At 46.9% G+C, this 13,917-nt stretch overlaps 1 protein-coding gene across 2 annotated transcripts in view; it reads left to right on the forward strand.

The window, feature by feature from the left end:
* The first annotated feature begins 12,701 nt into the window (after nt 1–12,701).
* The window catches only part of CSMD1 (CUB and Sushi multiple domains 1), a 1,569,742-nt gene continuing 1,568,526 nt past the window's right edge, over nt 12,702–13,917 (forward strand). For both annotated transcript variants that reach the window (XM_020282735.2, XM_075997279.1), the window contains exon 1: nt 12,702–13,312. In XM_020282735.2, the coding sequence (XP_020138324.2) occupies nt 13,228–13,312 (85 nt within the window). In that variant the 5' untranslated portion in view covers nt 12,702–13,227. The remainder of the gene's footprint in view (nt 13,313–13,917) is intronic.

Here is a 13,917-nt window from a genome sequence, read left to right on the forward strand (position 1 = left end):
GCACCTGCAGGGGGACTGTTGGGTATCCCAGTGAGCGCTCACAGGTGTTCAAGAGCCCGGGGGAATGAGATGATCCAGATTGGAGGTTGGCCGAGTCCAGTTTGTGGGCACTTGGTCCCAACTGGCGAGCTGGGACAAGGAGTTCAGCTTGTCATCTATGAGCTTCCCCCAAAATAGGTTTGAATTGTCTGTTTGGAGGGTTTGTGTCTTAGTTTATTTTTGTTGCTATAACAAAAATATATCACAGACTGGGCAGTTTATAATGAGCAGAAATATTTTATTGGCTCCCAGTTCTGGAAGTCCAAGATCTAGGGGCTGTATCTGGACAGGGCATCCTGGCTGCATCATCCCAGGTGCAAGGTCAGGAGAGGAAAGGGGGTGGCAAACACATCCTTTTATTAGGTCCCCAATCCCACTCTTGAGGGTGGAGCCCTCCTGGCCTAATCATCTTTTAGGTCCACCTTTAATGCTATTACCGTGGCAACTAAATCCCAACAAGAGTTTTGTGGGAGCAAACATGCAAATCAAAGCAGTCTGTGTCTCGGCTCAACTGGGTAAATGAGGGGCCTCCTGTGTGTCATCTAAGTCATACGAGGAATGTTGTATGACTGTTGTATGAATTTTGTACAATTTCTTTGCTGAGGACATTTGTTAAAACAGAAAGGGGTGAGGGTGGTTCTCAGCCACCTCTTTACCAGGAGAGAAGGGCCCAGTGCAGAAGTCAGCACGGTCACTCGGCACCTGGCTATGACTGTGTGTTGGACCAGCTCTCTGTGCTACATCCTTGTTGCCTCTGCCCCGAGGAAAGGCTCCGTTCTAATGGCGGGAGTGAAAGATGCAAAGGGACAGGAAACACACAACTTATCACCATGTAATGGAACAAAAAGAAGGACGACCTCCAGTTGTTCTGACTGAGAACAAGCAAGGTTAGGGTGGACATCCAAGCCTGCTAAGAGCTGCAAGCAGAATTGCACAGGCCACAGATCATGATGCCCTGGTGGGCTTTGCAGTCAGATAAACCACTGCTGATAGTATGTTTTGTTCCCCATTTGGGGCCTCATTTTTCCCCTAGACATTATGCTTTCATGGTGGAGCAATTTCTCCCACAGCCATGGGACCCCACCCCTCTACCCCTACAAATGCACACCTCCCAGCAGCTCAGAGACATCCCACCTAGACTGGCTGTTTGTTGGAGGGTGAAGTTGCTTGTGTCGCAATTAACCGTGGACTTTTCCATGTCCCTGGGAAAACCGAGGAAGGCAAATCTTAGATTGGACCTTCACAAGGAGATACTCCAGGTGGAGAACCATTTCCTAATAAAAGGGATGGAAACTCAGTCATTTTGACATTTAAAGCTAAGACTGTACCAAGCTCTGGAATTGTGATGAAGTGAATTCTTGTCCTGGCAGGCCAGAGGGATTAGATCAACAAACTCTTAGGGTGCCAGAGAAAAGCAGTAATTATCTTTTGATGCTTTCTTAGGCTGTTCCCTTACTAAAAGGGGCATGCATTACTTGCAAAATTCTAGTGGTTTCATGTTTTTTTTCAGCATAAGTGAAGCATTTTATAAGAAAATGAGACAAATTTCATTACTAGCTTTATTTCTGAGCTAAGCAACTCTTTGCATTGGATGGTTTAACATTTCAGGAGCTGTGAACCATCTCCTCCGAAAAATGAAAACACAATCATACAAAATCTTATATAAAATTTAAATAGTCATTTAATCACCTGGAAAACGTCATGCATAGAAACACTGTGCATAGAACTGGGTTAAAATCTCTCTTTCTATAATATTTTACATCTCTTCTTTGTTGCTCATCTGGAAGATTTTCTTAGATGATTACAGTTTTTAATATTTTGGGGGAAGATATTTTATTATGATGTTTGCCAGCATTTTTCAATCAATCACAGGCATTTTCACAAAACCACTGTAACTGTTTGAAATCTACAAAATTCCGTACCTGCTTTTGAGAAGCAGCCAGTCAGTCCAGTGAACAACAAGTTGCCATGAATCGTGGCTGTGGACGGGTCACCCACTTTCAAGCCTCATTTCTTTGGGTAGAAATTGTCATTCCCAGCACCAAGGTTGTCAGGGAGCCAGATGAAGTCATGAGCACAAATGGAAAGTGTAGGTGTATAGGGTCATGCAAGCATCAGTCGTTATTATACACCGGGTTGGATAAAATACATGGCACACAGTGGGAACTCAGAAAAGGTTTATTGAGCAAACATGAGGAAATGACTCTTCTCCTTGCATCTCAGTTTCCTCATCTGTAAGAAGAAGGAATTGTCCCGTCTGATATCTTGGGACACTACTGATTGGACTTTTGTCTAATTTAAAATAATAGCCATGCTAACATCTTGCTGTTAACAAACAGGCTTAAATCCACTATCTTGTCGGCTGCCACCATCACGATCACATCAGTTACTTTAATTCGCATCCTGATGTCTGCTGTGACAAATCAATGTGAATGACTTCCAAATTTCTTTGTTAATAAAATTGGAAAAAATTACCAATGTTTGCACAAACTATTTAAACAGTATTTTCCTATATAGTTATTTATTATACCCTCAAAAGAACCTTGGTGGTGCATTGGACATGTATTATTGGCGCCGTCATTACAAAGCCAATGGAATTAAGAGGAAGTGACATTAAATGATTTCCCAAATCCTCCCAGCTTGTCAGTGGACAGCAGTGACTTGGGCCCTGATCTGCCTCCTCCCAGTTCATTTCCTCCCCTCAGCCCCCTCTCCATGGTGGGGCTGGGCACTAGCTCCAGGATAGCGCTGATTCATTCCTAGCCTTGAGTTTCCTAGTAAGCTAGAAAATGCTACCAAAGCCTAGCACTGCCTGAGGCATCCAGTTGGGGACCGTGAATCTGTACAAAAAGCAAAATGTCACAACAGTGCTGACGTGTGTGGACCTAGCCCATAAGTGAAGAGTCAGCCTCTATTTCCAATTAGCATGGTCATACAGTCACCAGAATGGCTCCTCATCCCAGACTGAGTGTGACTATAGGGTCCAAGGTGAGTCCAAAGTGAGCCTGACTGAGCACTATGCTCTTTAATGAACGATCCACAAACATTCCAAAGCCTCCAAGGTGTGGCTGTACCATCTGCTTTTGCACAGCGCACGGCAATACCCTCCAGCCTGTACATGCAAGCAAAAGTTTGGTCACACCGTCCTCTGGGCCTGTTCCCTGGGGAGCAGCAGACCCTTCTCTACTCCCACTATGCAGCAATCCTGGCCATGAAGACCTACGTTTATATTGGTATCGTTTCCCTTGCTCAGAAATTCTGCCTTACTCCACATTTCCTTTGGTTTGGTGTCTGAACTGCCGGCCTTGCATGGATGAGGAATGAGATGGCTGTGCCGGCTCCCCCTGCCTCACTGTGCCGGGTCCCCCCTCAACCTGCTTCCCCACCTCTGAAAGCTCAGACCCACATGGGCCACTGTCTCCACAAAGAGCAAATCCCCAGGACGTCCCCACTTCAGCTTCTTCTGAGACTTATGAATCAAATATTCTCATGTCATTAGGAGTTAACTTAGAGCACCCTCTGTTTAAAGAAAAGTAAACCTTACATTACAGAGCATCAGTTCACAGATGGGAAATGCCTGCTGAAAGCACAGAGGACCCCTGGCCGTCTGTAGATGCACAAGGTACAGTTGTCCCATTTTACAAAGGAGGCAATGTAAGACAAAAAAATGAATAAATAAAGTGATTTGGAGAGATAAAAGAGTGGCCTTCGCTGTCATTGTTTCTCATAGAGTTTACACGAGCTTGACAACATCTTACTAAGGGTTTTGCTGGGAGAACAGAAGAGCACTGAGTGCATCACTGTTAAGAGTTGGGGCTGCAAAGAAGGTTGCAGCAGCTTGCGGGGAGGGGTGGCCGGGACTGTCATTCCTAAGTCACTTACCCTATTTCCTTTTGCATTTTTAACCTCTGACACAGCACGATTTGGGTGACCTGCCCTACAAGCAAATGGTACATATTCAGTAAATACAAACTTAGGTTTGCAAACTTGGGTCCATGCTTAAAACAGATTTTTAAAAATTCTCCTCACCAAATATGGATTTGCTTGAGAATGCTTAAGGTAGGTCTCTCTCCACATCTGTGCATCTGTTTTCCTTCTGTGCCCCAGAATGTTCTTTCTCCTTGAAGCCTGTACCTCACGCTCATCCTTCCTGCAGCCTGGCCCAAGGTCTTAGCATATCAGAGAATCTTCTGTGAAGTCCCTGGAGGCAGTAGGAAGTGATGAACAAAGGCCAGACCTGCAACTTCAGTTTCCATCCTGTTTCTGACAATTACTAATGAGAGGCAGGACACGTAAATGAATCTTTCATAGCCTAAGTTTCTGCATAAGCACGTACCTGACACAGGTTTGTTATTATTAGTGTGTGCTCTCTTCTCCTATCCAGGCAAGAACCTTGCCTCGTGCCCTTGAATTATGGCGCTAATTGCGGAATCCTACACCTTTCAGATGCTCTCAGTGAGGGATAGAATTACTGTTGCTGCTGATGCCACGGTAACAATCACCTACCGTTCTGGCTCCCACCGCAGCACTGCTCCACATTTTTTGAAACCTTACAATTTGTACCCCCATAATATGCTGAAATAAAAAAAAAAGGGATAATCCAAGAATTGACTGTTTTACAGCAATTCAAAGGATGATAACTTGCTTTTGGCGAAGAAGCTTTTCCAATAGGAGAGATTTTTGCATATACAATTTCAGGAAATGTTTTAGAGGATCTTATTTCAATCAATAAGAAAGAAAGGACAATCCTTTGGGGGACCAAAACACAAAGTCCATTTAAAGTCAGAGGTGAAGCTAAAAAGAGTGGAGAGAAAGGAAGGTAGCCTTCTATTTCTTTTCAAGTTAAAATTCAGCATTTTCCATATATTGTCTTAATTAATGCTCACAGCAATCTTATGAGTTAGAAAATAGATATTCTTTCAGGGACCAGGCGATCAATTGTTGTACCTGGATAAATGCACAGAGCCATGCAGCTAACAAAGGGAGGAATCTGGACATTAACTTAGATTAGTGAGAATCCGCATTTTGTCTACAGGAGGAATTTTTGCATACATGAGATGTGAACAATCACAGGCAGATATGCATCCAGGTAGAAGAAACAGGCGCCGCAAGGGAAATCCCAAGTGGCAGTCTCATCCGCCCTTGTCCCGAGTGCGAGTCCTGCTCCCTCTCTGCCAGGCTTTGCCCAGCACCTGCTCCTGAGGGTCCTGTCTTCTCCATGAAAGCTCAGCTTAGATGAGAAGAGCCAACCCTCCCACGTCAACCCCACATGGGCATCTTCAGCTCATGTGATGTTCTTAAACCCCGAAAAGCCTCCCAGACTCAGAGGACATGACTCTACTCGTAAAGGTTCAGACATACTGATAGTCAAAGAGATCTGGAGACTTGAAACACATAATATGTGAGCAGCCACATGATTAGCCTAACTTTAAGGTCATTCAAGAGAGAACCGGGCAAGGAAAGAGGAAAAGGACTCACAGATGGAGGATAAAGAAAGACAGAACAATGCCCAGGTGGTCTCATGTCCTTCCTGAGAGGACATGCTTGCACTTCCTCACCTGCTTGCACCTCTTGTCTTCCCCGGCCCCCTCCCTCCACCCCCTGTGCACACCCTGAGGACCCTACTGAGGAGTTATTGTTCACAAAATCTTTGCGAGAGGAAATGCCAGGAAGAAGACCTAGCACATTCCATTTTTTAAAATTACTTATTTTTTTTAACTTGTATGAATGTATGAGGTACCTGTGAAACTTTATGTGTGAATGATGCAGCCGTGTATGTAGGGCATCTATCACCTGAGCACAGTCCATTTGTTGTTGGCTATAGTCACCTACTCTGCAATCAAGCATGGGAAGTAGCCCTCCTCTCTAACTGCGCTTGTGCCCTTTGACCCACTTCTCCTCATGCCCCTCCCTACTCGCCCCTGCTCACCCTCAGCTCCTCTCTGGTGCAGGGAACCTGGTGGGGCCCACAGCTCACAGACCTTCCATTTGCCATGCTGCCCCATCTCGCGATAGAAGGAAAAGCCACCAGCACTGGAATGCCAGTTTTCGAGTGCAAGCCTGGCTGTCCTCTGTGTGTTTTAAAACAGAGCGAAGGAAAACACTTAGGTTACGCGTTTTCTCAACATCAGGGCATTATCGAGTGGGAACAAGGTACCCTCAGTAGGGAGGAATCCACACATCGAGTGAGGTCACCATCACCTCCTTGTATCTGAATTTAAGACACTTGTGAGTAGAATAGTTATTTTTTAAATTTATTTCAAGAAAATATGAGAATACAAATATTTTAGCAGGATAATTATTTTGAGTTTTGTGATCACTGCACGGTTTCCCTGACTTTTTTATGAAGAAAGTATAAAATATTAATATTGTTCCAGTTTACAGATGAAGATCAATGCAATGATTGGTATTCCAAAGTTGCAGAGATGGTGTGTGTGTGTGTGTGTGTGTGTGTGTGTGTGTGTGTGTGTTTACTGTGACGGCTTCTTTGCAGACCATCCTGGCAAACAAAATCCTTATATTTTGATCTTGGAATGCCTTTCCTGTACAGAGCTCACCAAACTTACACAGAGGCCTGCCAATGGATGATATTTCATATAAGAAAAGGAAAAGGATGAAACAGAGGGATATAAGAAAAGAAAGAATCATAGAATTTTAGATGTAGCATAATTACTAGCTCCCACCCTGTGTTTTACACATAAGAAAACTGAGTCACAGATGTGAAGTGTTTTTTTTTCCCCCCCAAAGCTTGAAAGAATAGAATGGAGCCCAGTTCTTCTGAAATTCAGTCCCCTTGGGGAATGATTATCAATGGAAACCCTTGGAAAAGCCACCAATCTCCAGTATGCCTGCAGTCACTGAAGGCAGGTAAACACTTACCTGTGTTTTCATTGCAATATTTAGTGTTGGAGAAGCGATCGCTGACCAGCAGCATCAGACTGCACTGATAGCTATTCCGAGCATCTCTGCTCTGGGTGTTCTTTACCGCAGGAGGAAAACATTATTAATGAACATTCAGAATGTCACTTCACCTAGTTCCAGACGAGCTTTTCAAGCTTGCTAGTGCTCCACCAGCCTTGGGAAAGAGCCAGGTGTGCGGCAGCCTTTCAAGCCGATCTTAAAAGTTACAGTCGATAAAACCTGTGGCTTTCCCACATGGATTCCTGCTGGATTCACCTTGAGACAATCGGGGAGACATTGATGGAATGTGTTTCTTTCCCTTACCGGAATCCAGTTGGTAACTCTTAAAATATGGATCAGAACAGATGGAAATGCCTTTCTCCATCTGGGCTTATTCTTTGCTTCTCTTCCTTTTCAGAGATCGACTGGATCTCTGGATCCCAAAGGGAAAATGGCATTTCTGAGATCGACTACCTATCAGGCACTGTGCATACATGTATCATGTGGTTTTTCCAACAAGTCTTTGGGGGAGATATCATTATCTACATTTCGGACAAGGAAACTTATACTTCAATTAAGTTGGTTTTTTTTTAAGTTCCCTTGTCTAGAAAATGGCAGATATGGGATTCAATGTATATATATACACTATATATATATATATGTATATATATATACACACACACACATACACACATATGTGAAAGGTACTAATTTATGTAAAAATGGTAAATTATTTAGCATTTCCTTATAAATCCAGTGAATAAGAATAAGTTATAAGAATCTAGATTTACATAAACAAACAGTTGCAAATGCTCATAGGTTCTTTTTTTTTTCTTTAATTCCCTAGCAAGTGATCTATCATGGGAATGTTCCATGTGCACTTGACAAGAATGTGTATTCCACTGCTATTGAGTGATGTGTCCTGTACATGTCTGATTCTCTGTTCTTCTATAAAGCAGCACCTGGAGCACAGAGGCCAGTGTCTGTGAGGACCCTGGAGTCCAGGTACACAAGCTCTTCAGTCTGGCAGGGGCAAGAGGGTGGTTTTTAAATGTTGATGCAGCAAAAGGCCTGACTGTGATTCACTTTCTGGCTCTCCCTTAGTAAAATGTGACCTCCTGCAAATTGCTCAATTTCTCAAAGCCACCACCATGTCCTCGTCTTTGGAAGTGGGGTAATAAACACAGCCATGGTATCGAAGAGGCTATGTGTAAAATGCCTGTGCAAATGCTAAATGGTTGTTTTGACTTCTGCTTTTATTCCAGAAGTTTTCTCATACTTCTTGTTCTCCCAAGATAGGAATTGCATCAAGGGAAACTTGAATCACACTGACCCCTCTATGAAGGAAAGGATTTTCTTTCATTCTTTAGTTGCCTTAGGTTTTTTTTTTTTTTTTGCATATTACATTAAACAAGCCAAACAATGTCACGTGTAGCCATCATGACAACATACCATATTCTGTAAGATTTTCACACATCTAGCTAATTACCATTCTCATTTGTGCATCATTTTAATTTCTAATTTTACCCCAAGTATCACGTACATATTTTCTGTACGTACATATCTGTACGTACATATTTTCACGTACATATCTTCTGACAATGTCACTTAAAATGCACTCTCCCTCTTCCTTTGCTGCTTGTTTCAGATGTTTATGTTGGTCATCTCTCCAACTGAGTCTTAAATTAGTTGCTACCTGAGTTTAGGGATGTCGTGATCCTTTCCAGCACACCATGGCTTCTTTGCTTTCTAATCATTGCACTGGTCAACTTTCTGGCTGGTTCTGAGTGCCAGTAGCATTGCTAATGTTGCTTAGCCAGGTTGTGAGGCTGTGGAGGGTGTGACGCCCAGGTAGGGAAGTGGGGTCAAAACCTGAGCACAGAAGTTCAATGTTCCAAGCCTCAGAGGCCAGTGCAGAGAAGCAGCCGCAGGGCTGCCCGGTGTGGAGTCCTGTAGTCCCGGACTCCACTTTAACCCCATTTCCTTATCTCTGCTCTAAGTAACACAGGCTAGAATTCTGATACAGACCAAGGCTCTCACAATCATTTAAAACATCAGAGTGTGGGGTGGAGGCCTGCTGTAGCCAAACGCTTGGCGTCATGCACAGCCGGATTACATGAAAAGTGCAGAGTGCTCTGGAGGGGCTTCCAAAAACAGGTTGGGAGAGAGATAAGACCCAGGGACCACGGATCTCTCTGCAGACGCCAAACAAGAAATGCTTGACACTAGATGGCAGCAGTGCCCCATGTTTTCTTTCCAAATTAAACCAGCTATTATGAGATCCTGGGGGGGGGGTGGGAATCACAGAATTAACACACAAATGCAACCGTATCACAAAATCGGCCTATTTTATTTGACAGCTGTTTCCCACCCTCCTCGTATTTATGATCTAGAAACAATTTGGTGTGAGTCATTGTAACTCTCTAATATATGATCTGGCCACAGAAAATGCCCCATATAAATAACACCCAAAACGAGTGGTTCCTGGGTATTGAGACCACTAATTCTCAATGATGTAGATCAAATAGATTATTTGCACTCTGGAGAAAAGAGGTGGCATGAATTTTTTTTTTTCAGCAGAACACAAGGAAAGGAAAGTTCAGCCTGGAACAGGGAGCCTGGAGCCTGCCACCATGTGTGGAGGTGCTCAGTTTCTCAGGTGATGACTCGTGTGGAGGTGCTCAGTTTCTCAGGTGATGACTCGTGTGGAGGTGCTCAGTTTCTCAGGTGATGACTCGTGTGGAGGTGCTCAGTTTCTCAGGTGATGACTCGTGTGGAGGTGCTCAGTTTCTCAGGTGATGACTCGTGTGGAGGTGCTCAGTTTCTCAGGTGATGACTCGTGTGGAGGTGCTCAGTTTCTCAGGTGATAACTCGTGTGGAGGTGCTCAGTTTCTCAGGTGATAACTCGTGTGGAGGTGCTCAGTTTCTCAGGTGATGACTCGTGTGGAGGTGCTCAGTTTCTCAGGTGATAACTCGTGTGGAGGTGCTCAGTTTCTCAGGTGATGACTCGTGTGGAGGTGCTCAGTTTCTCAGGTGATAACTCGTGTGGAGGTGTTCAGTTTCTCAGGTGATGACTCGTGTGGAGGTGCTCAGTTTCTCAGGTGATGACTCGTGTGGAGGTGCTCAGTTTCTCAGGTGATGACTCGTGTGGAGGTGCTCAGTTTCTCAGGTGACAACTCGTGTGGAGGTGTTCAGTTTCTCAGGTGATGACTCGTGTGGAGGTGCTCAGTTTCTCAGGTGATGACTCGTGTGGAGGTGCTCAGTTTCTCAGGTGATGACTCGTGTGGAGGTGCTCAGTTTCTCAGGTGATAACTCGTGTGGAGGTGTTCAGTTTCTCAGGTGATGACTCGTGTGGAGGTGCTCAGTTTCTCAGGTGATAACTCGTGTGGAGGTGCTCAGTTTCTCAGGTGATGACTCGTGTGGAGGTGCTCAGTTTCTCAGGTGATAACTCGTGTGGAGGTGCTCAGTTTCTCAGGTGACAACTCGTGTGGAGGTGTTCAGTTTCTCAGGTGATAACTCGTGTGGAGGTGTTCAGTTTCTCAGGTGATAACTCGTGTGGAGGTGCTCAGTTTCTCAGGTGATAACTCGTGTGGAGGTGCTCAGTTTCTCAGGTGATAACTCGTGTGGAGGTGTTCAGTTTCTCAGGTGATAACTCGTGTGGAGGTGTTCAGTTTCTCAGGTGATAACTCGTGTGGAGGTGCTCAGTTTCTCAGGTGATAACTCGTGTGGAGGTGCTCAGTTTCTCAGGTGATAACTCGTGTGGAGGTGTTCAGTTTCTCAGGTGATAACTCGTGTGGAGGTGCTCAGTTTCTCAGGTGACAACTCGTGTGGAGGTGCTCAGTTTCTCAGGTGACAACTCAATGTTTCCGAATGGGACCCTGACAGGGTGAAAATCACACATGAGTCCCGGCCCAGCAGGGTTAGATTTTGGAAATGTTTTCTAATGGCAGAAATCCTTCTTGGTGACACGAGTCATTAGGAATGGCAGTGCAAACACAAGACACCATTTCTCAAGGAGAAGTCAGCTCTTTAGCTCCTGAAAGAGATCAATTTTTCCTGATGAGGAGCTCGAAATGAACTATTGGAGCACTTAATGGGCCTTGAAAAGCATTTTTGTTCACTTGCTGAGTTACAGATACCCTCTAGGGTCTGATTTGAAGTCACAGAGGGGGTGACCCTCCCTTTCACAAGCTTAGTTCAGCCTCAAGAACAGAACTCAGCGTCTCACTGGGAATTTCCTGGTGATTAAGGCTCTGAGCCTCCACAGTCTCCCTCCAGGGCCAGCCACCGCCAGCTAGAGCTCGGCACCGTGGAAGCCAATCATATGTAGGACTGCAACTCTCCCGTGAAGCAGTTCTGCTCTCGTATCTGGAAGGTCCTGTCTCTACGAGAGAGGAGAGTTTGGGTAGTGGCTCCAGTTGCTCCCAGTAGGTTCCGAAGGGACCAAAAAGGTCATGCTTTGGTGCTTACATTCCAAGATTGTAGTCTTTCACTTGGTGGATCCACAATAACATTCTTATGTGGCCCAGAGACCACAGGGGTGGAGGGGGGAATCTAAGAAAATTAAAGGAGGGATATAAAACATTATGAAGCTATCAATTTATTTAATTCCCCAAACAGGCTGAGATGAAATGGAGATGCAGTGAGCATTGAGCAATTGCCAAAAATGGGCTCTCCATTCTACCACTCATTCACTGACAAGCACGATACAGTATTTAGTGTATTACAGTATTTAATGTCTCCAAGAGAGGAATATAATCCTCTTTTATTACGTTGTGGGATTTCCACATCCTGGTCCCTGCAGGCCTTCAAAAAGACTAAACCTTTTTGGTCAAGAATGGGGAATTCTTTAAATGTCCCTTTGTGAAAACTAGCATTCACTTATTTGGATTTTCTATTATCGTACCACTTTTCCCTAAAATGTCTTGCTTTACACATTCCCCAGAAATTGAAGGAATACCTCCTCTATTTGGGGAGCTGGGTGGAATCCAGTTTATTGTAGCAACCACTGCTATCGTAGAGCTCTATTCTCTCTCTGCTGGCGTCATCGTTGTGCAGAATAAGGGAACGCCTCTGTCTCCCCTCTCTTAAGGCCCCTTCCCAACGCATTGGATTATATATATAGTTTCACTGGAAGGTGTGACAACAAACCAGTTCTCATAATCAGACTATAGTATTAATTCTAGAGACTCTTCCTTACTTTGAATTTCGATTGAACCTGGAGTGTATGCATGGATAACCCTAACACAACCTGAAGTCAAGAAATTCATAAATTTGTGTAACTCCTTGCAAATAGTCTTTTTGTTAATTCCCCCCTCCAAAAAAGTGTGTGTGTGTGTGTGTGTGTATTCTCTCTCTCTCTCTGTCTCTCTCTGTCTCTCTGTCTCTCTCTGTCTCTGTCTCTCTCTCTCTCTCTCTCTCTCTCTCTCTCTCTCTCTGGGAATTAGAGGTTGTGCCCTTTCTCTTTCCACCTGCATTTCTGTTCTAAGTTATGCAGGGGCTTCTCTGGGCAGCAAAAAGCGAGATCAGTAGATGGAGGCCGGCCTCTGCCCTTGCAGACACCCCCTAGTTTGCTCGAGTTGCCCGATTGCATTGTTTCTGCCCTGTGTGCCCAACAAGTCGTCTTCTTCCAGCCTGCGCGCCCAGGCGCTGGAGGCCCAGCGGAGCGCAGTCCGGTGCGGGGAGCCCGAGGGCCAGCGGCTGGGCTCTGTCTGGGATTGCGCGGTGCCCAGCTTCGTTCCCCTCTCTGTGGGTAGGGATGGTTGAGTCCAGCCGCCACGGCAGCGGCTCCTTGTGCCGCTAGCAGCCTGTCTTGTGCGCTCTCCGCCTTTTTCTCTCTAGACCGAATCTCTCCTCCCCCCGCGCCCCCCTCCCCGCATCTCCCACTCGTTGGCTCTCTCTCCAGCTGCCTCATCTCCAGGTCTCTCCTGGCTGCGCGCGCTCCTCTCCCCGCCTCGCCCCCTCCCGCAGCCTCGCTGCCTTGGTGCCTTCCTGCCCGGCTCGGCCGGCGTTCGTCCCCGGCCCGGCCCCGCCAGCCGGGTCCCCGCGCTCGGAGAGGCTCAGCCCTGCAGTGGCTCGGGACCCGATGCTATGAAAGGCAAGCGAGCCGGGCGCCCAGACCTGCAGGAGGCGTCGGATGCGCGGCGGGTCTCGGGACCCGGCTCCCTCTCCGGCTCGCCTCGCCCTCTGGTGATCATTTGGCTCTGCTCGTAGCCCCGCCGTTCTTCGGAGGAGACCCGCGCATCTGAGAGAGCCATCGCGTCGTGCGCCTGTGGAGTATCTGCAGACATGACTGCGCGGAGGAGCTGCGAGCCGCTGTCCCTGCTCCTGGTGCCGCTGGTTCTGTGCGCGGCGCTCCTCACTGCAGCCAAGGGTAAGACAGGCTCGCTCCCCGCCGGGGGAGACCGCGCGCCCGCGGAGGCCCCGTGCGAACGCAAGTGTCTGCGTTGGGGACGGCAGGGGACAGAGGAGCTGGCATCCGCCGGGCGGTTGGTTCTCCATCGCCGACGCCCGGGGAACGCGACGCCCGGGAGAGGAGCTTCCATCGCGCTCTTCCAGCCCTCCTCTGCCCCCGCCCCACCCCCGCCATTCCTGCCCCTCACTTGGGCTAAAATGAGATGTCTCCCTTTTCTCGGTGCCGTGGGCTGTCGGGAGAAAGGAGCCAAAGGCGAGTTGGGCTGAAACTGCGCTCTGGCGGGGCGGTGTTGCCTCCTCCGAGACACGGGCACCGCGGGTCGGGGCTGCTGGGGGTGGTGCCCACGACTTTCTCCCCGGACCCTCCGGCCTTGCAAGTTCGGGCTCTCTAGGGAGGAGGTCGGTACCTACCCGCAAAGCTCCCTGCCGGCTGCCTCCCCGCACCCATGCGGCCCCGTTCCCCTGTTCCTCCTTCCCTCTCCAACTACTCGGCAAGCGATGAGTAGCTGCCTCTGCGAGGTCGCCCCCCTCTCCTCTCCCCCGACTTCGCTCCTTCCAAGTTGT

Source organism: Microcebus murinus, chromosome 24 (assembly GCF_040939455.1).
Source record: "Microcebus murinus isolate Inina chromosome 24, M.murinus_Inina_mat1.0, whole genome shotgun sequence".
In the NCBI taxonomy this organism is placed as follows: domain Eukaryota; kingdom Metazoa; phylum Chordata; class Mammalia; order Primates; family Cheirogaleidae; genus Microcebus; species Microcebus murinus.